Here is a 25,239-nt window from a genome sequence, read left to right on the forward strand (position 1 = left end):
TCCCATGAAAAAAACCCAACACGCACCTGTTTGATAGAGATCAGACAGCTTTGCAGTAATCAACCAAATAAAGGAAAACACCGTCCTCATTGCCAAGAACACACTTTGCCCAAAAGGCCCTGACTGAGGCAGCAAAGAAACAGAATTAACCCAACTTTTAGAAGAATCCTGCTAACCTCAGAGGGAACCAGGGAAACCATGTGTTAAGGCCACTGCAGGATGTCTTGCTTGTTCAATCAAACATCCCATTTCCAACCACAGCCCAAGTAGACTTGGCAGCCAGATTTAAGGCCAATTTTGGTCCATAAATGGTTGGATAACTTTTTTTTTTTAAATCACCTTTATCTGTTAGATAAAAGAGGAGGGACCCCAAGGTTTTAAAAAAACAAAATGGTGCTAGAATTCCTTGGGTGTTTTGCACGTCTTTCCGTCTTCATTTCTGGAATTCTTACAAGTTGGTTGCTGACTGAGTGGGCTTCACATATGAATTTCTCCTTCTCAGAGTAAAGAACTTCTTGTGCCTCCAGCTGCCTGGCCTGAACGGGAGGTGTATTTACCTCGGCAGCTCTTGCCATCCTCCTGCAGGGTCCCCGTCACACAGCTACACAGAGGCCCATCCACCCGGCTCGTGCAAATCTGCTCGCATCCTCCATTGTCCTCACACCAGTCCAGTCCTAGGAAAGAGGCATCGAACAGATTAACTGTAGACAGTTCAACTCTTCAACTCCAAGCCTCTAAAGAGTGGAGAGGAAGAAGAGAAGCCCATGGCTGTTGTGAGTGTTTAACAGTCTATGAAAAGATTTCAACATGGAATGGGCTGTCTTCTCAAACTGGTATCCTCAGCTCCTCAGTCACCAGATTCACATCACAGATGAAAGACACCCAAGAGTTAGCCCAAGCCTTCCAATCCCATTATCTTAATAATGTATAATGTGGTTTAGTGACCATACGTACTTTTTCTCCTAATAGGTCCCACTGAAATGATCTGTTCTTTAGGCTCTTTGGTATAATCTGTGGCAATCCTGGAATTTTGTGGGCAAATCTGAAAGACAGAACACCAGAGGGAAAACTTCACACGTTTAAGCTGATAACTGATTCTCCACCACGTTTCCACCTCCAAAAGAGGCAGCGGCTCTGGCCTCGAGCACTATCGCTGCTCAGATTAATTAGAACCAATGCATTCTTGATCGCTGAGCCTGTTGAGACTCTGGGCTTCATGTTGAACAGAACTAAATATAGTCTCCACATTAGAATTTATTCAAAAAGGATCCCTTCCCAGGAACGAGGATGGTTGGGTTGCATCGAACAATGGTGTACATAGCAGCATCTGTGAGCAGCTCTGACCATAATCACGTCTTGATTCTTCAAACATGGGGTAAGCAGAAAGCTGGCATGTTACAGGTTAGAGACCAGGTACCAGTGCAGTAAAATCTTAGGAACATAGCCACACATGATGGGGATGTGAGCCTGGCATAGAAGAGATGACTGGTTTGTCACCTCACCCCACCAGTCCTGCCAGAGGCTCAGGCCCTGGTGTAGACCAGGAGTTTGCTTCTTTAGAGGAGTGGAGCCTGGCCCCACTGGTCACTTCAGATTCAGGTGGCCTGGCTGCTTGAGTCTCTGGTGCAGTGGTGTTTTTGTTTTGTTTTGTTTTGTTTTCGTTTTTGCTGAGGAAGATTCACCCTGAGCTAACATCCATGCCAATCTTCCTCTATTTTTTTAGTATGTGGGCTGCCAGCATGGCATGGCTGCTAACAGAGGTCCACATCCAGGAACCAAACCTGGCCCACCACAGCGGAGTGCACTGAACTCAACCACTAGGCCACCGGGGCTGGCCCACAATGGTTCTTAAACGGGGCCAATTTTGCCCCCCAGGGGACATTTGGCAGTGTTGGGAGACATTTTTGGGTATTGCAACTGCAGGGAGGTGCTACTGGTATCTAGTGGGTGGAGGTCAGGGATGCTGCTAAACTTCCTACTATGCACAGAACAGTTCCCACAACAAAGAGCAATTTGGTCCAAAGTGCCAAGGATTGAGAAACCCTGGTCTACTGTTACACCAATGACAGACTGACATTTCAGAGGTGGAGGAGTACGAGGACATCATTCTATTGTGTTCTTGCTCTTATTGTCCCACTAAAGATGACTGCTGCTCCTACGCGCATCTGAAGATGATTCCAATTCAGCCACTTCCAGGTGCTCTAAGTCCTTACGAACTGTAAAGAGCCACTCAGATCCTGCATTCATGATCCCCATGTTGGGAAAACTGGGGCCATGAGAAATAAGGCTAAGCATTTAATTTTCATACTCTCACTTACTACTTTACAGGAGTACTTTTCTGAGTCACAGAGGGACACCGCACAGTGAAGATGAACTTCATCATAATCTCCAATGAACTTAAAGACGGTGACGTGGAAGCGACAGGTTAGGGAGACACCGTTCTCCTCGATGCCAATGGTATTATCTTTAATGTTCTGACACCTATTCAGAAAAAATGGAATCTTTGCTTCACATTTTCATATTTCATATAAAATCATCACAAACGGTAAAGATACCTTTGCATTTGAAAGTGACCTCTCGACTGTGTGGGTTTGTCATTATTACCACTCCCTTATATTTTCATAGTTTGTTTTAAAAGCATCAAATAGCACAAGTTAGTATCCTAACTGCAACTAAAAACAAAACGACCGGAGAGACTGCGCTCGATTTCCCAGCGCTTCAGTTTCTCATTCCGCCTCCTCATTATGCTGTGTTTTACTGACATCCATTTAACAAACACAAGATTAGTCCTTAATTCTTCTGTACTTTCTTCAGTTAATTATCAGCTTTGGGAGGGGCCCCTGTTTCAAACCCTCTTGGGAAGTGTTCCCACATGTGAAAGTAGGTGGAGCTGGAGGAGAAGGAAGAGCAGTCAAGACGAGCTCGAGTCGTTTTGATGTAGGAGACTGCCGAGTCGCCCCCCTCCCTCTCCTCCTGGGGTACTGAGCCAGCAGGCGACCACAGCCTTGGCCCTCCCTCGGGCACAGATGCCTGACCTCTGCTGCTTAGAGTTCCCCAACGCATCACAGTCTCCTAGGCCCCAGGGTCTTCTCACGTAACGTTTCCCGAGTGGAAGTCTTTCGGCTCCTCTTCCCATGCGTAACCCCTGCTCTTTCTCCAGCACCAGCCTATGGCTCCCCCTCCTTTATAAATATCCCCCAGTGTTGCCCCAACCAGGGAGGAACAGGTGGCTTTTCCTGGACTTCCCAACAGCATCCATAGAGCCCTTGGCGAGAAGGAATCAAGTCGGAATCCTCACCGTGTCTCCAACACACTGCAGGGCACGTCGTGAGTATTAGAAATCTTTGTTGGGTGAATGAATGAGCGAATGAATGAACTGTGGGACCATGGCCAAGACTGGCCCATAGGAGCCAAGGAGCTCTTTAAAATGACAAAGATAAAAAGGGCGACTCTGTTCCTTATGTTTCCCTCCCCCGGCCCACAGGATTAAATAGCTTAGTGATAAGGAGAATTAAAAACTGAAGTTATCCTTCAGCATTTCCACACCTGTTAAGTTTTGTAATTAGTCTTCAAGGCAATCATCTCAAATGCTTTGAAAGAAAAACTTACTTGCCGTATTGTTCCTTGTCACTGTTATTCATTTGAATAATCTAAATTGGTTCAAAGACTCTAAAATGTTCACAGCCCTCCAATCTTCACAGAGACCTTCCGTCTTAACCAGACCACTAACTCCCCGAGAGATGACTTGAGGTTGAGGTATCAGAAAGACATGGAGCAGAAGGAAGAGTCCTATGGAAGAGGGGGCAGGCTGTCTGGATGCCTGCCTTGGCGTGAGCAAACAAGCCAAGCACTAGAATCCTCTGTCCACTCTCAGAGGAACAAACTGTCCTTTCCTCTGTCTAGGCACATGAAGAGGAAAGAGAAGAGACCTCTGTGTCCTCAGGCTTCTGAGTCACTGATAGATGTCAGTGCCATCTCTGCCCTCCACATAGCTGAAGAGGGACAGCTGACCCCTCCAAATTCTGAAGTGGACCCACTTTGTTGTTCGTTCATTCAGCATTGGGCATCAGTTTTCCCATAAGGTCACTGGAAATAAACAATAACCACATCCCTCCAAGAAAGGTCAGAAGGACCCAGGAATTAAAATTCTCTCACTTGATGAAATCACTTCACACCTAAAAACAGTTTAATTTGAAGGCCTTTATTGAGACCCTGGGGGAAACTGAGATTTATGAGCATGCTCACTCACTCGCTCTCCCTCTCTGGGTCAAGTCTGTTAAATACTATTTAAAAAATGCCAAATAACACAGCGTCCTTCAAAGGAGGCACCAGCCAGAGCCTGGGTTTGCATTTGCATAGTGGCTCAGATCGTAGCCCTTTCAGGATGGGAAGGATGATGAGAGGGGAGGGAAGACATGAGGAGAAAAGGGGAACTGTGACGTCAACCCCAGCATCTAGGCCTGCTAGACACCAAGTAGTCACCACATCCTTCCCTTTGCCTCTGAGGGGGCTAAAAACCGATTCAGCAAGGCAAATGCCTGAGGGAGGTCTTTGCTGAAAATGCCACACCGTGCCTCAGCACCCCGGCCACACACCAGGCCTGGCCAGTTAGGGAGTCGCGGTGTCTTGATATCTGGAGGGACTCTTCCTCCGCCCCTGCTAGTGGGGTGGCCTTGGGGGAGCTGTGTGCTCGACCTCTGTGAGCCTGTTTCACCTGCAAAATAGTGGATATTTATTGTTTGAACCACACCCTTCTTCTTTTGGGGCACCATTCATTCCCCCCCCGCCCAGCCTTGAAGCTAATTATAGTATCCACAGCACTGTCTGACCACCCCAGGGGTGGGTGCTGAGCCAGGCCAGTGACAGGGTTCAGGACTCATTACCCCCAACTTTGGCCCATTGGCATACTGAATATTTTACGTTGAAGGAGTTTGAGAGAATGGCGAAAGCAGGAAGGCCACTTTGACCTTTCCCTGACCCTTCTCCCCTGGAACAAGTCATGAAACCCTCACATGACAGGTGCCCTCCCTATACCGGAGGAAAGGAGCATCCTTATCTCCAAAGACAAAGGGATGCAGAGAACAATCCCAACAAACAGGCGGCGTGTCCCCCGGTTACTACACGTGCCTCCTACTCTGTGACCTCACACACTTCTCCATGACTGACCGCTCTTCATCAAACTTAGCATAAAAGACCAAGGTTGAACCATTTCTTTGGGTCTCCATTTTCTTATGAGGGCTCTCGTGTCATGTAAAACTTATATTGAATAAATTTGTATGCTTTTCTCCTTCTAATCTTTGTCCATTTAATTTGCAGACCCAGCCAGGGACCCTAAGAGCATCGAGGAGAACTGTGCCCTCCCCTGACACCAGGCAATTTAATGCTGCATCCTCTTCAAACAAAGAAGAGGCAGGTGATCCAAGAAAGGCTAGATATATTCCTCCCCAGGGATTCCCTGAACTGGGGTTAGAAGGAATGCTCGCTCCTTAGGCATTACAATGCTTAAGAATGCGAATCCAGGATTGCCAGTATCTAACGAGATCAATGAGAGAGAGAGAGACAGAGAGATGAGGGAGAGAGGGAGGGAGAGAGAGTCTTGACAGCATTTGGCTGCCTGGATCCGATCATCCCTGAAGCCACTTCCACTCTTACGATTTGGTTTTGTAACTGTTAAATGCCTTGTATTTGCATAAGCTAGTTTGAATTGGTCTCTACCACTTCTAATAGGAAGAATTTTGGTTACTATAGTCATCTGCTTTGAGAATTATCATATTGGGGTGATGAAAATGTTCCAAAATTAGATTATGTTGATGGTTGCACTCCTCTTGTAAATTCACTAAAAATCATTGAATTTTACACTTAAAGCAAGTACATCTTATTATTATTATTTATGCAATAAAACTGTTAAAAAAAAGAACTATTGTTTAAAAACTAAGTTTTTTTAAAAAATAAAGATAATTATCATTATTGTTATTCAATCTATGTCTTTTCTTCTTTTCATTCATTCATTCATTCAATAAATTTTGTTGCATAACCACTATGTTTCAGGAAATATACTAGGTGAGGGCATATAAGTGGTGAGTAAAAAGAAATTCATGGATTTTATAGGCTATTAATCTAATTCTTTTTAAAGTTTTGATAGATGTTCTATTCACCCATCTTTAGCTATTCTCATTACATTCTTTCATTTGCAGATGATCTACATTTCTCTCAAATTGAAATTGAGAATAGGCAGAACAGAATCCCCTCTTTGATCACTTTGAGAATAAAGTATTTTGTAGTTAATGCCACATGGACCTGGGGATCTATCACTAAATTGCTGTGTCTTTAAAAGTTGCTTGATCTCACTAAGCCTCAGCCTTCTCATCTATAAAATGAGGCTTATAATATCTACCTCATAAGCTGTTACGAGAATTAGATGGTTCATGGATGCAAACGCTGGCCCTGTAGGTAGTCAACAAATATTAGTTCCTATTCCCTTCTCTAAAGACTGATGTAGACTAATATTACACTAAAGGATCTGAGACTGTCCTCTACTAAGAGGCTACCTACCCTTCTTCAATGATGAAATATCGGAGTTTATCGTTGCTGTCGCGGGAGGGAGTGGCATAGCATTTGTTCAGTGTCAGGATCAAATGTGTGGCGTCAGCTCCAACCACAAAGACCCCTACATACAGCACATCTCGCGTTGTCAACACCACTTCACCCTGGCGGTAAGGATGTTTATAGGAGGCATTTTTGTAGAGCGCCATCTTGGTGGTGAAGCTGCCTTCTTGGGTTGGAACTGTCAGGTTAATGACACTAAAAGGGAAACAATCATGAGGCAATGAACCCGAAACAATTATATTTATTCAGTTACCTACCTCTTTTCAAGCTAAAAATGCAGAAGGAAGGCAAAGCAGATGAGTAAAGTCTAAGGTTGCGCTATCCAGTAGGGTACCTGCTAGCCACATGAGACAATTAAAATTAAAATTAAATTAAAAATTCAATTCCTCAGCACCCCCCAGCCACATTTTAAGTGCTTGATGGCGACACATAGCTATTGTATTGGATAGTACAGATAAAGAATATTTCCATCATTGTAGAAAGTTCTATTGAACAGTGCTGGTCTAAGGCATTTAGATTCAGAAAATAGGAATTATTTTTCCCTAGTGTTTTGAAGACAAATGCTAGCAATTTTGATTATGCTAACCTTAACTGTCAAGGGAAAGACAAAGCAAAGCACACAGCCCAGGAGATTCTTTACCTCAGCATGGGCTTCACCACAGCGTCTAAGGAGATCTTGATATCCAGCTCATAAGCACACGAAAAGTCCACACTGATCGTCCGGTCCCTGGTGATGATGTTGCCAGTGTTGTTGGCACTTTCGATCCAGACTGTGTTTTTATACATGATATGAGTGGCATTGGACTGCAGAGCAAAGGGAGGTCAGAAATCACTAAATCTGGGAGTGAGTATGTGGCTTGCATTTCAAATCCACAGCCCTGAAAGCAGAGAAATGGCTTCATTCCACACATAACCCAGAGGCCAGTATAAATCGGTATGGAGCTGGCCTCAGCAGTTACAAAAAAGGATTATAATAGATGTCAACAGCACCCTGATAACCCGGGATGCCCAGGGAGGATGACTTCATGTCCCACTGAATTCCAGCTACGACCAGCCCCCCATTACCTGTGGGAACCCAAGCTGGGGACAGCATCAAGTACTGCCATCACGAGGTAACATAAATCTTCTTTTTCGATTCTTAATTCAAAATCTCTCCTCCACTAAATCTTTTACCCGACATGCCCACAAGTGCCAAAATGAACAAATTCAAGTTTTACCTTCTTACTCCTTTTTCTCTCTGATAAAACCATTAATGAACACAGTTCTCGAGAACAGACAGACGGCAGGAGGGAACAGGACGAAGAGAATCAAGATGCTTTGCTAACCTATAAACTGGATAATCTGACACAAAGTTGGGACCCTGCTGTGTTTCTGCAGCCAACTGTTAAATGACGTCTGGGACACCCTTACCCCCTGAAATAGCTGAACCCAGCTGTATTACCTGGAAGAACAACAGAAGCATGAAAGAGGTAAAAAAAAAAAAAAAATTGTCAATATTCAGGGCAAAGGATGACAGCAGACAGTGCAAACCAAGCAAAGAAGCCTGTCACTCATCGTACTCATTCGGTTCAATCAACCACTTAGCACCAAATGATTATTCTCCTTGATGTCTTCCATTTTGTATGTCCGTGCCTTTTGCTGTTTTCTAAGGAGGATCTTTCTAGGTAGACCACCCTGAAGTTGCCTTCAAGCACAATCAATGTGCGAACACCCGGAGCTGTCACTCCCTCTGCCAGATGCTCTTTCCGCCCCCACTGCTCACCTGCACGATGTTTCCACAATTCCCTTTGGTGTTGTTGATCTGAAAGGAGATGAAATCTTCCCCCTCGATGCCGGTGCACTGTCTGTCGTTGATGCGTACGCCCTCCCGCTCAAAGCCGAGCTGGAAGAGTTTGCACTTGGATATGGACACTTCCATCTGGGACGGCTTGCAGGTCACCTCTGCATCGATAATGTCATATGAGTCTGCGAGGAACAGTTATGACGAAAGGCAAGTCAGTGGGAGCTGGTCCTGCTGAGGGGTGGGGGCGAGGCATCCCTTTACCATTTCCTTTCAAGAGGCTAATGATCTTTGCACAAAGGCTGTGGCATTTCTAGGGAAGCTTTGATCAAACCAAATGAGTGTATGAATTCATTCCAAGCAATAACTGGGGCATGGAAGAGCCTTTTTAAAATGAGAAAAATGCTAATAAAGCATCTTTTATCTTTTCTTAACAAACCCAGGATTTTTCCCACACTGTGATGGTAGCAACTTTTCCGTAAGCTACATGCCGCAGCTGGTTCATTGGGGCTTGGCCAAAGAACATGTCCCCAGGTGACAGCAGCACTGGCCGGGCCACCCCAAAGTCCAGCTGATCCCTAGGCGCTCTTGCTTTTTGACACGGTGATGCACCAATTGACATTTTCTGTGAGTACATAAACACAAGCTAATGAGCACTATAGAAAGAGAGAGAAACACTTTTATCTGCTTAGGTGAAGCCCTTGAACAGCATGTTGTCCCCTCCTATGGAGCCTTTTAGTCAATTAGGCTTTCATTCTCTAATGACGGTAAATTTAGCATGTGCCTTCTGAGTTACTTGGTTCATGCAAGGGCGCAGAGCTGGGAGGCAAAGCGGCTCCACTTCAAGCTGACATCACGGGTGCGCTTGGCCAGGGACAGGGTCAGTCCTACCTTCAGGGGCTGCAGTTAGGAACAGGACCCGGAGTCCTACTTGTTTACCATTTGCTTCAAACATCTCAGTTGTATATTCAGGACTAAAAAAGCCACGGGCCAGAGAAAGCCGGCTTTGAACGAGTCTTAAAGCGCCCTCCTCCTGATTCTTTCATGTTGTCGTCCAACCCCCTGACTTCCCTGTGAGTCTAAAAGATCAATTTGGATTTCTCTGATGCTGAACGTAGCCTCAGATGGAACTGGCTGATTCTATTCGTGTACACATTTACGTGTTATAATTTATTGAAGAAAAGGATGTAGCCACGAGGAAGTGAAACATTAGCCTACTTTGAAGCGGTCCGATTGCTTCCTTGTTCTGCTTAAATGCACATGAAAGCTTCGCTATTTGCGTTTCTAACCTACAGTGTGGGACGTCCGGGCTCCAACTCTGGAGCTTTCCTACTGGGCTGCTAGGCCTCTTCAATTGGACCTGTCTGCCTGGGGAGGAGGCAGGTGTCACTCACTGTTTCCATAGGGGGGCGGCTCAATGCAACCACACAGCTCTCCTCCATTTTCCAGCTCACAGGTTCGGTTGGGACAGACTGCCCCCACACAGGGGTCTTCAACCACTCCTGCTAAAAAGGAAAACAAACAGAAACACGCACGACTTGATTTTCACACCAACACACAGGCGCATGTGGTTACACTCCGGACCTGCCACTTTAAAGGAACTGGCGATGGTCAGATGGCTGCCGCAAAGCAACAGACCTTCTGGAAAATAATGACAATAGCTAGTCATTGGGCCCCTGCTATGGGCCTGGCACTGCACTTCATGCTCTGGTTGCTTTATCTCCTCCAACATTCACAAATACTCTGCGAGCTAAGTGTTATAAACCCCATTTCACAGCCAAAGCCTGCCCAAGGTCTCGAGCAGGTGAAGGGAAGTGGCGATGACGGAATGCACAGACACTCTTTCCTGCCAGGACAGACCACCACTGCTGCACTTGCTACACTGGGCTCAGTCACGGGCATCCGGGTCTTTACAGAAAGAGTGGGGTCCAAACCATTCATCTCCAGATTCCCAACACCCAGCCACCTCATAGTTGGTGCTCCACAAATATTTGTCAAGAATGAAAATTTTAGGGCCAGTAAGATCTCAGAGAGGTCCCTTAAACCAGGATTTCTTATCCTTTTTGATTCATGGTCCATCTTCTCCATAAACTTTTTAATTTTATAAAAACAGACCACCCAAAAGCCCAGACAATTCACCAGCATTGACTTAGATTAATGGTACTGTTTTGCCAAAAAGGGAGAAACTCTTAAGTAAAATATCAATGTATGCGAAGTATCATCATATCATGAACACTATTTCTGTGGCAGATGAGTTCGCACACAGACCATCTGCAAGATCAACACTTCGGTTTGAGAACCACTAACTGACAGCATTTCCTTTTAGAGACTCACTTCTTTATTTAAAGACTCTCTCTCCCTCTCCAGATGTAATAACCCTCCGATCCATCATGGTATATGACGGTTAGTGCTAAAGAAACAACTGTTCAATCTCAGCGTGAGCCAAGTCAGCTTCAAGAGTTTAAAAATGAAACGAAAATCCCCAGCCGTCCCACAGCTCCGGATGCCTCTCCTGACCCCTCTGCTAAGTAGGTAACTACATGAGGTGGGAGTACAAGGACGGCTAAGCATCACCCTGTCTTAATTTCTGGAAGGATGACAGAAGGAAAGCCATCAGTATCACTTAGATACATTTCTTTTTAAAAAGCTTCCTTTTATAAAGAAAATGCGCTCCAGAGAAGCATTCATTTACAGATCTGGTGGTCTATCTGCTGATAGGCGAATAAGACATGCCCTTATACAAAGGGAAGCTTTGAGGTTAAAAACAAAAGCCGATTTGTTTTTAATTCCAGACAATTTTAAAAGTTCAAAACAGTTAGAGTTATTTAAAGTACTGCTAATTAACACAACAGGGTAAAATATTAAAGTTATCAAACAAAACATTCCTGTTGATTTCCAACAGAGACTAGTAATTTGCTTGTTAAGAGCTTCTGAAATCACCGAATGCATATTTTAATTAACTACATTGTTTTTAGGTTCTGAATTAAGTGCATCCCTCCTCTTGCTCAGGTTTGGTCTGCAAATTTAGTGACGGGCAGCCACAGACTTGGATGGGCCACTTTTCCTGGGGGAACCTGGGTGTGTCAAGGTATGTGCACACATTCTGTTGGCCGCAGTATCATACTGCATTAATGGGGCAGAGGGACCCGTTATGTACCTGGCTACACATATATATATATGACAAATTTATGTGTGCTTATGTACATATTTGCTCCATCTATTTGATTAGCATAGTAAGAAAATGAACAAATAGGATAATGAATATACACATCAAAATAATTTTCTTACTACAGAGAAAAATACAAGAATCTATAGCTCTTTATTCATCAACTAATTTAATAGTGTATAATTCCTTTAGAAATCCAACCACAGCTTCCTTTCAACCCAGGCAGATACAGCCAACTCAATTCCAACTCAGCTCGCCACTTGCCACACACCATCCATTGCTGATTTGGGCTCTAACCCATGTTAGAGGAGCCGACGTAGAGCTGAGTTTGGGACTGAAATCAATCAGGAGTCCCAGCCTCTGTCCCTCTACCTCCTAAGTCACTAAACTGATGCTCCTCCAACCCAGAGAACCCCACCTTCCCAAGACGGTGTTCCGAATTCCATGACTGGGCAGGAAGTACAGGTGACTGAGCCTCCACTGAAAACATCCCTCACGGGATCTCTGCCGCAGCTGACAACTCTCCCCTCTCCAACCCTGGAAGCAGAGCTACGGTAGCGGTGGAGACCAGCCAGCCAGCCCCAGACAACGCAATGCTACCTGCAAAGCTGTTCTTCTAACTTAGAAAAGAATCAGCAGGAATAAAATAATTCTCTTACAGCAATTCTCTTTCTCAATCCACTCTGTGCTGAGGATCCCGAAGGAGCGACAGGACTCTCCGTAGGCAGCCAGGGAGCCGCACAGCTGGAACTTCATGTGGTTGTAGCAGCCGTCCAGGTAGCAGGACTCGTAGAAAGGGAGGGGGTCGAGAAGTCCGTAGCAGGGCTGGAAGAAGCCCTTCATGTCAGTGAGCTTCAGGCAGTAGCCATCGCCCTGCATCTTCTGGATGTGCACGTTGTCGCACATGGCTGCGTACTGTGAGAACTGCAGCTCGTTGCAGCTGGGGGCAAGACATCTGGTCAGACTAAGTGAAGCAAACACAGCCATTCGAGATGTCCAGTGGAAGGGAAGACCACCTCTCTTACCTCTTTGGCTAACCCAGAAGTCAGTGTCCTATGCTGATTCCGACACTCAGTGGCTGTGTGACCTTAGGAAGGCTAGGTAATTTCTATGGTAAATATCACTGGGACAAGCGAGGGTAAAATAAAAATAATGGATTGGTAGCCAACTTGTCAGAAAAAGGTAGATATTGATATAATAACCATTAACCTTTGATACAGTTGACTGATATAATTGATACAGTAACCATTAGCAGGTATGGATAAAACAACGAACAACAATAATAATAATGATTGTTACTATTATTATTAATCAGTAATGACAGTTGGTAGAATTAAGAATCGAAAGGAAGTCCAGAAGCTTCTAAACCAGTTCCAGTTTAGCTGTCAGAGACCAAAAGCAAAACCTTCACAAGAAAATTGGTGTCAGGCTAAAATCGTTTATATAAGACGGAAGAAAGGAAGGGAAAGGAAGCTTGGACAGAATCGTAATTCCTCAGGAGGAACTGAACCTTGCTCATCTTTGGAAGCCCCTGAATAGCTTAAATGTCCAAAGTTGTCATTTTTCTAACTGTGGGCCCAATAAGTGACATTTTAAAGGGGGCATTCAATTAGAAATTCTGGAATCTAATCCTGGCTGTGCCACTTACAGGCCCTCCTCATGTAAATCATTCTGCTCTAGCCTCCGTTTCACCTAGAAAAGGAAGAGACTGCACTAGACATTGCCCAAGCTTCTTCCAGCTCTGGGTCCCACAAGTCTAATTTATGACACATTATTCAGTTTACACCTGCAGAAGGGTCAAAGAGGGTTCGGAGCTTCATTTCCACATCTGGATATTTAGCTGATGTTTGGCAGGTTAAGGCACAAGAGGGGAATAGAGTAAAGAAATGCCAGGAAAGAGAAGCATTTCTATCGATCCAGAAAGGTATCATCATAACTCAGCAGCCCAGAGGGGCCCTAACTTAAACACTTTTGGAATAACTTGTTTAGCTGGCCAGAGAGGGGCCTAATAAGAACTTGGGTGATGTCTGTTTTACAAAAGGCTTTCCTGATTCCCGCCGGCTTCAACCTGCCCAACCACAACCAAGCCTTCTGGTAAGAGTCACGGACCCCTGATTAAACCCAGCACTGGGGAGCAAGGGACAGCCGTTCTTCTTCTGAGTCAACTCAGAATCCCACCCTAGCAGGGGTGCCCAGCTCCCAACTGGGCCACTGGCCAAGGCTTCAGAGTTCTAATCCTGGGTACACTCTTCTGCATGTGTGGACGATATGAAAATTCAGAGTCAGATTATCTAAGCCCAGTTGCTTCCTCTGCTGTTTGAGAAATTACTGAGGCCTCTGCTGGGCCTATTTGTATCCTGAAAACTCCAAAGGCCTTTGGGTCTGCTCTTTGTAGGAGAGGTAGGGTGACGCTATAGAAAGTGTGCTCCTCACTGACACCTCCCATGGACGTGGGAGGATTAGGGCCACTGAGTCTAGGGGCTCGTCTCACTTAGTCTAGTGGCTAGAACTCTCACCTCTTCTGCATGCCATTGGTTTTCCAGCTCTGGGCCAGCACCACGCTGCTCACCACCGGCTTCCCCCGCAAGGTCACATAATCATCGGTTAAGTCCCCGTTGAAGTTGCCACACAGCCCACACACTTTGTTCTGCAGCCTCTCGCTGATGCTGATTTTTATGACGTTGAAACCATTGTAGTATATCTGGATATCAGGGCTGGTGTCGATCACCAGGAACCCCTCACTGCTGTAGATTTTGGTTGCCAACCCAGTTATAAATGGAACATTCACTTGTGTGCCATTCACCTAATGGAGGGAAAAAAGGTAAATGACCCTTAGAGCAGGGGTTGGCAAACTTTTACTGTAAAGGGCCAGAGTAAATAATTTAGATTTTGCGGGCCAAATGATCTCTATCGCTACTCAACTCTGCCCTCGAGGGAGGAAAGCAACCATAGATGGTATGTAACTAAAAGAGTGAGGCCGTGTTCCAATAAAGCTTTATTTATAAAAACAGCAGCAAGTAGATCTGGCTGAACTCCAAAGTTTGTCGACCCTTGCCCTAGAGTTTCAGGGCACTCACTCATCTTACTGGCCACAGTGCCCCTAAAGAAGCAAAGTCTGGAGGCAGAGAGGTAAGAAAACATTAGAAAAGTATAACCCACTCCAAATGGCTGGATTTTTGTATAAAACTTCCCCAGCATAAACCACTTACTGAAAATGAAATCCCAACACTGCGCTAAGGAGAGTCTATCACGATTAAAATGAATCTGGGGATCACTGTCATGTTTACAGTTTTCTTGTTTATAATGCACAAACAGAAGGCTCCCCCCAGAGGTCCTATAAGCACAGTATTTTCTGTATTTGTCATTTTCCTGCTTTGTAACAGTTTCTTTTCTTAGCCCTTAGGATAGAACATAATATGCTTTTCCCGTACTTACAGAATAAATTGGGATTTTTCCCCCCGGGTTATTAGTAACTTACGTTTCTTTAAAAAAAAGCAGAAAGCTTTTTGAAAAATACGATTCTTTACTGTTTTGGCTAGCTTGGGGTATACTATTCAGCAATGATCTCAGTTTCTCTCTCTCAGGTGGTCATTTTCACTTTCCAGCTCCTGTATTCTGGACAATGCAGTTGTGTCTATGTGGGCCAATTTGCAAAAAGTAATTGCAGTGTCAAAAACAGTAGCAGTGTTCAGTGAAGTTAAAAGCCAGTATTAAAATCTGGACTCATCCTCTTAAGCTTGCAAAATACCTCCAGTCTTTTGCCTAATACTGAATACTAAGCTATCTGATGACTCTTCAAATAAAGATATGCTCAGTGTGTGATTATCTGAGCCAACGGTGGAAAGCAGATACACACAGTAACACTCAATTCCAAAAAATGCTAATATGTATGTCCTGGCCCTCGCCCCGGCCCTCCCTAGCTGTAATCACAGCCTTGGGGCCTGGTTCCATCTTCCAGGTCTACCTGCTGTGTGCAGCCTGGTTTAGCTGAGAGGCTGGGGCCACCATTAATAGTTCATCAGAGCAGATGATCTTCTTAAAGGGAAGGTGGTAGGAGGAATCCAAGTCAGAGAGCCATATTAGTTATGGAGATGGGTTAGAGATTCCCATTTATTTATACACAGGTCCAAGATTCACAAGAAACCAGGCAGCTGGCTTAAGAAAGAGCCAACCTAAGAGAAATTCACCATATTCAGCCTCCCATTTTCTTTCACTTGGTATGTCATCATGGGGCCCTCTGACAGTGGGGATGCTCCATCTGGTTTTTATTCAGGTAGCTGTTTTTATGGGCAAATGCTTGCCTTCTCTCAGCTTCTAGAAAGGATGGCAGAGAAGAAAGATTGGGTCTTGGTACAGGTAGGGGCAGAGCCAAGAATAATTTTAAAGGCTCTTAAAAACAAACCAGACGCTTTTGGAAATTAATCCAGAGTAAAAGCTGACATCTACGATTTTGTCACCTGAAGCTTTATTGGCACCCATGACGCTATTGTGGCCCTGAGACATTGTACCTTTCCTCCAAGGCCTTTGGAATCATCAGCGAAGAACTAAATGGGACCCATCCTTAGCTTGTAGAATCTTTACACTTTCATTCTTTAAAATCTGGTCATCTGTGTATGGTATATATGAAGCAACAACAAATTTAAGGATAAAGATCCTCAAATTTGGTTATCCGAGAAGACCACAATGTCCCCTAGTCAAACCCTTGTTCCAAGGCACGTTTTTTAAGCATCAAGGACACGTTTGTCACCTTGACAGTGTTCCGGTCGTTGATGAGAATCTGCTCTTCGTTAATGTAGAAATAGACGGGCGAGATGATGGTGAGGTTGGGGGCCGACCACTTGTCGAAGTTGATGATGAGCTGGAAGGAGATGTCGGGCAGCTTCTGGCAGATGGTGGAGAGCACGAAGGCGCAGTTGGCAGGGAAGCGGAGGAAGGCGCCGTCGAAAGTGCGGAAGACGCCGCCGCCGGCCGCCAGGCAGTAGGAGGTCTTGGTGCTGAAGCAGCCGCGCACCCCGTGGCGCAGCGCGCACTCCTCGTCGGACTTGCACTGGCGCGGGTCGCACTGGATCAGGTTGCGCCGGAAACAGCGGCAGCGCCGCGTACAGTCGCTGTTCCAGAACAGCTGCTTGGGCTGGAAGAGAGGCGCCGTTTGCATTAATCTCAGGCTGTGGTCAGGACTGGGGACCCCAAAGCCCAGTCCATCCGGACCCTCTACTGGGCTGGGCTGGGCTGGGCTGGGCTGTCTTTAATGGTCTGGAATTTGCAACAGGGAGCAGCAGGGAGACTGCTTCATTTCAAACGTTACCTCAGGTCCATGTAACTCAGATGCCAAACAATATGCAATTTCGTCTTTATTGGTTTCAATCAAGAACTCGGGAATCTTTACGGCTGACTTGTAGAACTAATCACAGCCAACCTGAATGTGCAGCTGTTAGAGGAACTAGGTGAAGAGGAAAAATATTTGGTAGAAAATTATTCTATCAAGTACCTGCTCCACTTCAAGGATGAAATTTAAATTCACTCAAGAATGATAAAAGGTTAAAAGAAAGTGATAACCAACTCTTATGGTGAACCATTTCAACATTTCGTATTACTCACCGTTCCGAACTCTTTCCTGTATCTAGTCTAATTCTAATTTACTGCCATTGCAAGTCCCTCCATTTCTATGTGTCCTGAAGTGGGATATCTAGAGAACAGTGAGGTCCCGTCAAAGGAAAGCTTTGGAATCAGGCCACCTGGGTTTGAATCTCGGCCCTGCCACCCTGCAATGAGCCACCTGGGGGAGCACTACTAACCTCTCAGGGTGTCAGCTTGCTCATCTCCTAACTGGAGATGATAGTAATGTCTTGCAGGGCGGTTGTGAAGATTAAATAAGATGGATAAAGCACATTTCCTCGCACAGAGTTGGCACTCAGCAAATAGTAGCTGCTGTTGTTACAGGAGAAGAACTACTTCTCCTCTTTCAGATGGTGAGGAATTGTATAAAGTTATAGAAAATACCTACCACAAAGTATATCCTCAATTGGTGGCAGCCATTATTTTCTACTGTTCCACAAACAAACAACAATCTGTAGACACAACTCTACTTGGTGGAATTCTGCTCTTGGCCTTACACTTGTTCTAGATTAAGAACTCCAGGGAATTGTTGAAAATTGGTCATGACTGTCCATGTGGGATGTGGTCCCGACACACAGACTACGTCACAGAGATGTGGGCACTCGGGGTGCTAATTCAATTTACCAAAACGGCGCTATCCAGAAAAGATGTTTTAATGGCACAGGAGGCCTATGTTTCTGTCTGGTCACTGTCTTCTGCTTTAACTACAGATTTATCAAAGCCCTGGAGATCAAGTATAGCTGTGACTCAGACTCAGGGGTACATAGATGCAGGGCGAGATCTTCCAGGAAGAGTTCTCTCCATCCAGGGCACTTCAAGACGCCACTGCCGAGTCTTTCATCCTCAAAGTAAAGTAGTTCCTGGAACAAGTCTTCTCTCCTTTCAGGCCTGTAAAATATCCTGGGTGCCAGCAGCCTCACAAATTGACTTCATTTCTCTTATCAGATCTGCCGAATAATTGAGCGGATGGTCTGGCCTTTCTCTGATAAGATGTCAGACATTACATGGGTGGAAAGAGAAACATAACATGATGCATGCGGATATGATCAAGGATAAATAACTCATCCCCCAGGAGAACTTGATCATGCAACTAGCATCACAGTAAAGTGACTGGCCCCTAGGCTGCTTTCTTCACCTTAATTAGACCTGACAGTGACAGCTGGGTGATTACCCTACATGCTAATGGATGGATGTGTTCTCGCTTTATTTCCAAAGAGATTTGTTGTATCAACAAGCCCCGAAGCTTGCTGGAATTGTGGCAAGTAGATGTGGATTATTTGTTCTGTGAGTTTGCTACTTCCTAGACATAAGCTGTTGTCAAAACCCACTGACTTTCTGATGAAAAGCAGATAATAATGTTTATAATGCTAATAGCTGCCAAGAGCTGCACCATGCGTTTCCTGAGAGTTCCAAGGGCTTTTGTATGCATCATTTCATTAACACGCCTGGATTTCTTACTTACAAAATGCTTCTCAAGAGAATACCAATAACAACAAAAGAGCGGCTACCGATTGTTGAACTACTAAGTGCTAGGTATTAGGTGCTGGGTAGTAGGTGCTAGGTGCTAGGTACTAGGCGAGGCACTTGGCATGGATTATTTACACAACCAACAGTACTGAGTTGGTATTATTAGTCACATTTCATAGATAGGGCAACTGAAGCTCAGAGAAACGGGGCAGATTGCTCAATGTCACACTACTAACGGTGGTTCAGCTGGGATCAAACCCAAGTCTTGTTCCATTGTGCCACAGACACTCAGGATCCCCACCGAGGGTACATGACACGCTTGACAGATAGATACACGTCAGTGAGTCTCTGGACAGTGGAGCAGAGATTCAAAGAGTGCCTGCTTATCTCTTCTCCCAGATTGTGAGAAAATGGAATTTGTTATTATTTTCTCCCACATGTTCTGCCTTTTGCTCTCAAGTTATAAATATTTCTAAGAGCTAACTTCAAAACTCACCTCTCCCAGGAAGTCATCTTTCATTAGTTGTACTATTTTACTCTACTTCTCTCTATCTTTCTAAAATAACATTTAAACAAATTTCCCACTGAAAATGAGATTGAGGGCAACTTCAACGTTCACTTTCTTTTATTAATTCTCAAAGTAAAGTCAACTTAGCTGTTCTTGAACAAGAACAATGCCTCTTTACAAAAAGGAAACATTATTTATTTTTTGCCTAGTTTCTTTCTAGTTCAGATATTTCAATTAGATTTTTTTTAATGCTGCTATTCTTTTTCATTTTAAAATTGATTAATTCTGTAGGGTATTATTTTTCACTATTGATATGTTATTTTGTAATTGTTCCTTGTTCTTTAAAGTTCATTTCTTTTTCTCTCCTGAATAGATTTTTAAGTTCCTTAAGGCAAGGAACATGCTTTATCATTCCTAACAATCCCACTCGCACACTGATCTGCAAAGAGCAGATACTCTGTATTTGCGGTTGTTCACTGTCTATTCACCAATATAAGGCGTCAATGTCATTTAAGCAGACACTGGGCATGAGGCAGAACCATGGGCTAAATACCTTCTCTAGCAAGATCTTTTCTAGTTTAGTATCATGGCCCATAAAGAAAGATTACAGCGTACAAAGAGTAAATGATGTAGTGAGCTAATAGGTTTTACTGAGGGACATCTACGAAGGGCATCTTCATCAGCTCTGTGTTAAACCCCCACAGAGAGAGAAGCAGAGGGCAGGATGTGGGGACACAGCACTAAGCAGTCCAGACAGAACTCTCTGGGGATGGTACCAGAGTGATGAATGGCACATGCTGAGATGGTAGCCTTTGCTCGCTCTCAGGGAGCTTCAATAGCCACAAGAGGGAAAGCCACTCCTCCCAGCCTCGAGCCCCATATTTTCCAGTTAAAAATGTCCTTAGCTAAGACAGCCACAAATGTCAGATTCACAGCCAACATATTTCCAAACTGCAGCCCCATCAGAAGCTTTCAAACTAAGATTTACAGAAGAGGAAATCAGAAGGGCCTTGAGAAAGGCTTGGCGGAGAGAGAAACACAAATACCAGTGCGGAGGGGAGGCAGAGCACCAGAGGAGGCAGAGGGAGGAGAGAGTGAGGCCCAAATGTGTTTCCACATCCACTACTAACTGAGCAAGAGCCTCACCTGACCAGTTCTTAACCTTTTTGGCCCTGTCCCACCTCCCTGCGAATAAGCACCACAATCTTCACAATGAAGTGGGCAGACTGGTCAACTGCGACCACCTCTTTGGAGTGAGAAAGCTGATGACTGGCAAGGAGAAACAGGCAGGGCTGGGCTCCCCTACCTCGTAGTATTTGCCGTCTGAATAGCAGCCGCAGTTGTGGGGCAGGATGCAGCTCTTGCCGTTGAGGACGTAGCCAGGGTCGCACTGACAGCCCTCCACACAGTAGTGGTTACAGTCACTCTTCAGGCGGATGGCGGCACAGCGAGGCTGGCAGACACTCACGCAGCTCTCATAGTGGCTGTTGGGAGGGCAGGTGACAGCTGGAACAGAAGACACAAGTCAAGACTCAAATCATCACAAGGACTGTAAAAGGTTTCCAAGATGGAGCGTGTGGCTGGAGTGAGCTTTGCCATCTTCCCTCGTTACTGCCCTCTCTGCTTAGGGAAAGCCTCTATCTGACTTATTACTGCTTGAACAATGGACCAAAGAGCAGATGGAGGTAACTGGAGGCTCCTCACGTAATCTTTGTTCTCTCCTCAGCCTTGTTTTTGGAGGGCCTCTATAACCTGCCACCTTAAACCCACCTCCCAACACGCATCTTGACTCCAGTTAGTGGTGCCATTTGATGGCCTCCTCGGGCTCCCAACACTCATTCCTGCCTTTAGGTCCTTACTCATGTTGATCTCCCTTATGCGTGCCCTTCTTCATCCTCTCAGCCTATCTAAATTCTCCATTCTTCAAGTCCCGGGTGGAGTCTCGTCTTATTCATAAAACTCTGTCTTCTCATACCAAGACCAACTCCCTTTCACCTCAGAATCTTTTTCTCAACGAGTAGTTTATAAATGGTAGGACCCCCAAGAGCCTTGACTTCTGAGAAAGCAAGTGTGCACCATGTGTATGCGTGTGCGTGGAGACTGACCAGTGTCTACTATGTTCCCTGGTTTTCAGATGCATGTAGATGCTTTCCTGGACGGCAGTTAGGGTCCTGGTGAAGAGCGTGAGCTCTGCAGCCAGCTGTCGGAGACCGGAGCCAGTTACTCAGCCTCTCGTGGCCTCAGCTCCTTATCTGTGCAGGGCAGATACCCAGAGCACCTCCTTCACGGCTTGCTGGGAGGGATTAAGTGAGTTTGCATGCTTAGTGTGTAACTGTTCAGTAAGTGTTAGCCAATCCTTAAAGACAGGTTTGCTTAAAAGTTTTATAGAAACTATTATTTTAATCAATGTATACAAAAAGCACAACTACTGTTACGTGAGAATTTCTACTCTACGCCATTTAGCCTTGAATTATTGTGTTTGCCCTGCCGTGTGGTGTGTGTATTTTAGGTGTTTACAATGCTGCTGCACTGAACATTCTTGTACATACATCTTTGCCCTCATGAGTAAGTGCCTCCGTACAATAAATTCCTGGAAGAGGAATCGCTGGGTCAAAGGGTATGTACCTTTAAATTTTTGATAGATGCAACGGAATTGCCCTCTAAAGAGGCTGCGCCAATCCTCCTCCTACCAGGGCAGTATGAGGTTTATTTTCCCACATCCTTGCTGATTATTTATCACCAACCCTCTGATCCTTGGAAATATGAAAGCTTACATGCTATATCTACAAGGGATTACTATCCAGAATATATAGAGAACTTCTAAAACTGAACAACAACAAAAAACAACCTGATTCAAAAATGGGCAAAAGACTGAATAGCCGTTTCTCCAAAGAAGATATAGGAATGGCCAATAAACACATGAAAAGATGCTCAACATCACTAATCCCCAGGGAAATCAAAACTACAATGTGATACCACCTCACACCTATTGGGATGGCTACTCTCCAAGGAAAAAAAAAGAAAAGAAAAAATGTTGGCAAAGATGTGGAGAAATTGGAATCCTCATGCACTGTTGACGGGAATGTAAAATGGTACAGCTGCTGTGGAAAACAGGATGGCAGTTCCTCAAAAAATTAAACATAGAATTACCGTGTGACCCAACAATTCCACTTCTGGGTATATACTCAAAAGATTTGAAAGAAGTATCTCAAAGAGATATTTATACATCTATGTTCATAGCAGCATTATTCACAATAGCTAAAACATGGAAGCAACCCAAATGTCCACTGATGGAGGAATGGATAAGCAAAGTGTGGTCTATACACACAATGGAATATTATTCAGCCTTAAAAAGGAAGGAAATTCTGCAATATACTACAACATGGATGACTCTTGAGAACATTATACTAAGTGAAATAAGCCTGTCACAAAAAACAAATACTGTACGATTCCACTTACATGAGGCATCTAAAGTAGTCAAGCTCATAGAGACAGAAAATAGAATGGTGGTTACCAGGGCTGGGGAAAGGGGGAATGGGGAGTTATTGTTTTAATGGGTATAGAATTTCAGTTTTTCAAGATGAAAAGAGTTCTATAAATGGATGGTGCTGGTGGTTGCACAATATGAATGTACTTAATGCCATTGAACTGTGCACTTAAAAATGCTTAAGATAGTAAATTTTATGTTATGTGTATTTTACCACAATAAAAAAAATTGAAAAAAAGTGCTCTATCTGCTCTATTCTATCCTTATTTAGTTTGCATTTTTTGGAGACTGATCATCTTTTTATCTTTTTATAGTCCACTTGTACATCTTTTTCTGTGAGCTGCATTTTCATGTCATTGGCACACTTTGTGTTGTTGAATTTTTTCTTATTAAATGATAAAAGCTCTTTATAAATTAGAAACAGACATTTGCTTGTCATGTGTTGCAAAATATTTATCCTTTGTCTTTTGACTTTGCTTCTTTTTGTAATGTACATTTGTTTGTATTTTGGTTATGTTTTTGCCATGTAGAAATTTGAAATTTTAAAGTGGTCTGCACAAGCAGAGGCACTCACAACTAGAATATACAACTATGTGCTGGGGGGATTTGGGGAGAAGAAGAAGGAGAAGAAATAGCAATAGATGTTAGCTCAGCTGCCGATCTTTAAAGGAAAAAAAATTTTTAAGTGATCAAATTTATCAGGATTTCCCTTATGGCTTTGGGGTTTTTCTTAGAAAGGCCCTCTCTACTATACGTTGCCAAAAAACTCCTTCGTTTTCTTCTAGTACTTTTATAACATAAATTCTTATGTTTAATCTTGGTTCTGTCTGGACTTTATATTGGAGTGAGGAAATGGAAGAATTTAGCTATTTTTTTCCCCATTTGTTTGTCCATTGTCCCTTGCTACTTATTGAATCATACGTTTTGCCCTGGTGATTTGAAATGCCAGCTTTACTATATGCTAATTTCTCTTTAGTGTTTGGGCTTATTTCTGGACTTTTCCATCTCTCCACTGGTTTGTCTCTCTGTTCATGTGCGAGTATTAACTTGTTTTAGTTACTGAAGCTCTACAACACATTTTAGTATCTGGGAAGATACATCTCCAACTTAGAGATGCCCATTGTTATTTCAAGTATGCTGGCCCTATTTCCCCATCTAGACAATAAACTCTATATTTTACACTTCTAATTCTTCATGTCACCTAAAATAGTGCCGAGAACATGGCGAGTAGTCAATAGACATTCAATTCTTGAAAACAAACTTTCAAATTCCTAATACTGATTTTCTTGACCGAAATGAAGCACTGAGAGCTGTGAGTGATGACAGCTCTACGCCTGGATTTCTCCCGAGGTCATGAATGTGTCTCTTGTTGCAGCCAATGGAGTGGTTTGGCCTTTGTGCAGTGGGTGGGCAGAATGCATGGATTCCCACTGAAGAGCAACGTAGTACAAAGGAATGGACAAGGCCTTTGGGATCAGACTGACCCGTTTGCACCCTGGCTCTGCCACTAACTAGCAGGGTCACTTTGGGCAGATTACTTATGCTCTCTACACCCTCTGTTTTCCCATCTGTAAAATGGGGATAATAATATCTCCCTCATGAAGGATTTGTCAAGATAAAATGAGATGCATTTTGCAAAGCTTCTAGTACAGTGCCTGGTACTTCAACAGTAGCTTCTGTTATTCATAGCAGGAGCAGCTGTAGTAGTAGGAGGAGGATTTTTAAAAATTTATTCAACAAGAATTTATTGGATCTGCAGAGAAATATGTCAGAAAACTCCTATTTACCAGACTTTGGACTCAGGACTCTGAAGTAGCAAAAGCTACCTCTGATAAAAGGGAAAGTGAGAGTGGTACTCAACCTTGACTGACCACTTAGTAGGTGTCAGGCACTGGGGGGCGTGGTTTATGGGACATCATCACATTTAATTCTCACGATGGCCCGATGAGGTTGGAACACGTCTCCCCAGACCCGATCCTACAGAGCTGTACACTCTCTGCAGCACCCGAGGGCTCCCCAGCTCCCCAGGGCTCCCTGCCTGACGAGGGTCAGAGAGGCAGCATTGCACAGCAGGCAGAGTACCGTCTCTGGAGCCATTTTCCAACTTACTCAAGCCACTTTCCGGGCGAAAGCTACTCAATTTCTGTGAGTTTTGGTTTCCATCTCTAGAAAATGGGATGATGAATAGGACCTACTTTATAGGGTTTCTTGAAAAGTGAGGACTTATATCACACTTAGCATAGTACTCAGCACATAGTCAGAGCTAAGTAACTGTTAGAATTTATTATTTTCTTCTCTTACTGTACTGTCACCATCTAGCATTCTAATTTAAGTCCCCCATTAAGGGACTGAAAGAATGATAGACTCAGCTGAACAAATTTTAGGGAGGGCTTAGTAATTAAGACAATTGACCTCCCCTTCCCCCCTAAGCCTATTTGTTCAACTTGGATGAAGAAGTTTTCCAATGCATTTACAAATAAGGTAATTGAGTAATAAATTATACCATTGATAGGAACAGCCAATAGCATTGAAAACAACAGCGCTTTACCTTGTTCCCAATAAAGCCTAAATTTAATGGGCAATTCGGGCTTAATCCTTTTTCTCCTGAA

At 44.1% G+C, this 25,239-nt stretch overlaps 1 protein-coding gene and 1 long non-coding RNA gene across 5 annotated transcripts in view; one reads left to right on the forward strand and one right to left on the reverse strand.

Annotated features, from left to right (window-relative positions):
* LOC106842375 (uncharacterized) overlaps positions 1-5,976 on the forward strand; it is an 89,507-nt gene extending 83,531 nt beyond the window's left edge. For 2 of the 4 annotated variants that reach the window (XR_011495658.1, XR_011495661.1), the window contains 2 exons: positions 2,329-3,327; positions 5,317-5,930. This is a non-coding gene — a long non-coding RNA (uncharacterized lncRNA). Of the gene's footprint in view, positions 1-2,328; positions 3,328-5,316 lie in introns of all 4 variants that reach the window. The other 2 variants (XR_011495659.1, XR_011495660.1) reach the window with 2 other exon arrangements.
* TECTA (tectorin alpha) overlaps positions 1-25,239 on the reverse strand; it is a 73,311-nt gene that overhangs the window by 5,586 nt on the left and 42,486 nt on the right. The window contains exons 12-22 of the mRNA XM_070490055.1: positions 20,450-20,649; positions 16,300-16,683; positions 14,069-14,355; positions 12,212-12,507; positions 9,781-9,891; positions 8,369-8,571; positions 7,247-7,410; positions 6,553-6,801; positions 2,319-2,481; positions 955-1,042; positions 558-674 (exon numbers count right to left, since the gene is read on the reverse strand). Of these exons, the coding sequence (XP_070346156.1) occupies positions 558-674; positions 955-1,042; positions 2,319-2,481; positions 6,553-6,801; positions 7,247-7,410; positions 8,369-8,571; positions 9,781-9,891; positions 12,212-12,507; positions 14,069-14,355; positions 16,300-16,683; positions 20,450-20,649 (2,262 nt within the window). The remainder of the gene's footprint in view (positions 1-557; positions 675-954; positions 1,043-2,318; positions 2,482-6,552; positions 6,802-7,246; positions 7,411-8,368; positions 8,572-9,780; positions 9,892-12,211; positions 12,508-14,068; positions 14,356-16,299; positions 16,684-20,449; positions 20,650-25,239) is intronic.

The sequence above is a fragment of the Equus asinus genome, chromosome 20 (assembly GCF_041296235.1).
Source record: "Equus asinus isolate D_3611 breed Donkey chromosome 20, EquAss-T2T_v2, whole genome shotgun sequence".
Classification (NCBI taxonomy): Eukaryota; Metazoa; Chordata; class Mammalia; order Perissodactyla; family Equidae; genus Equus; species Equus asinus.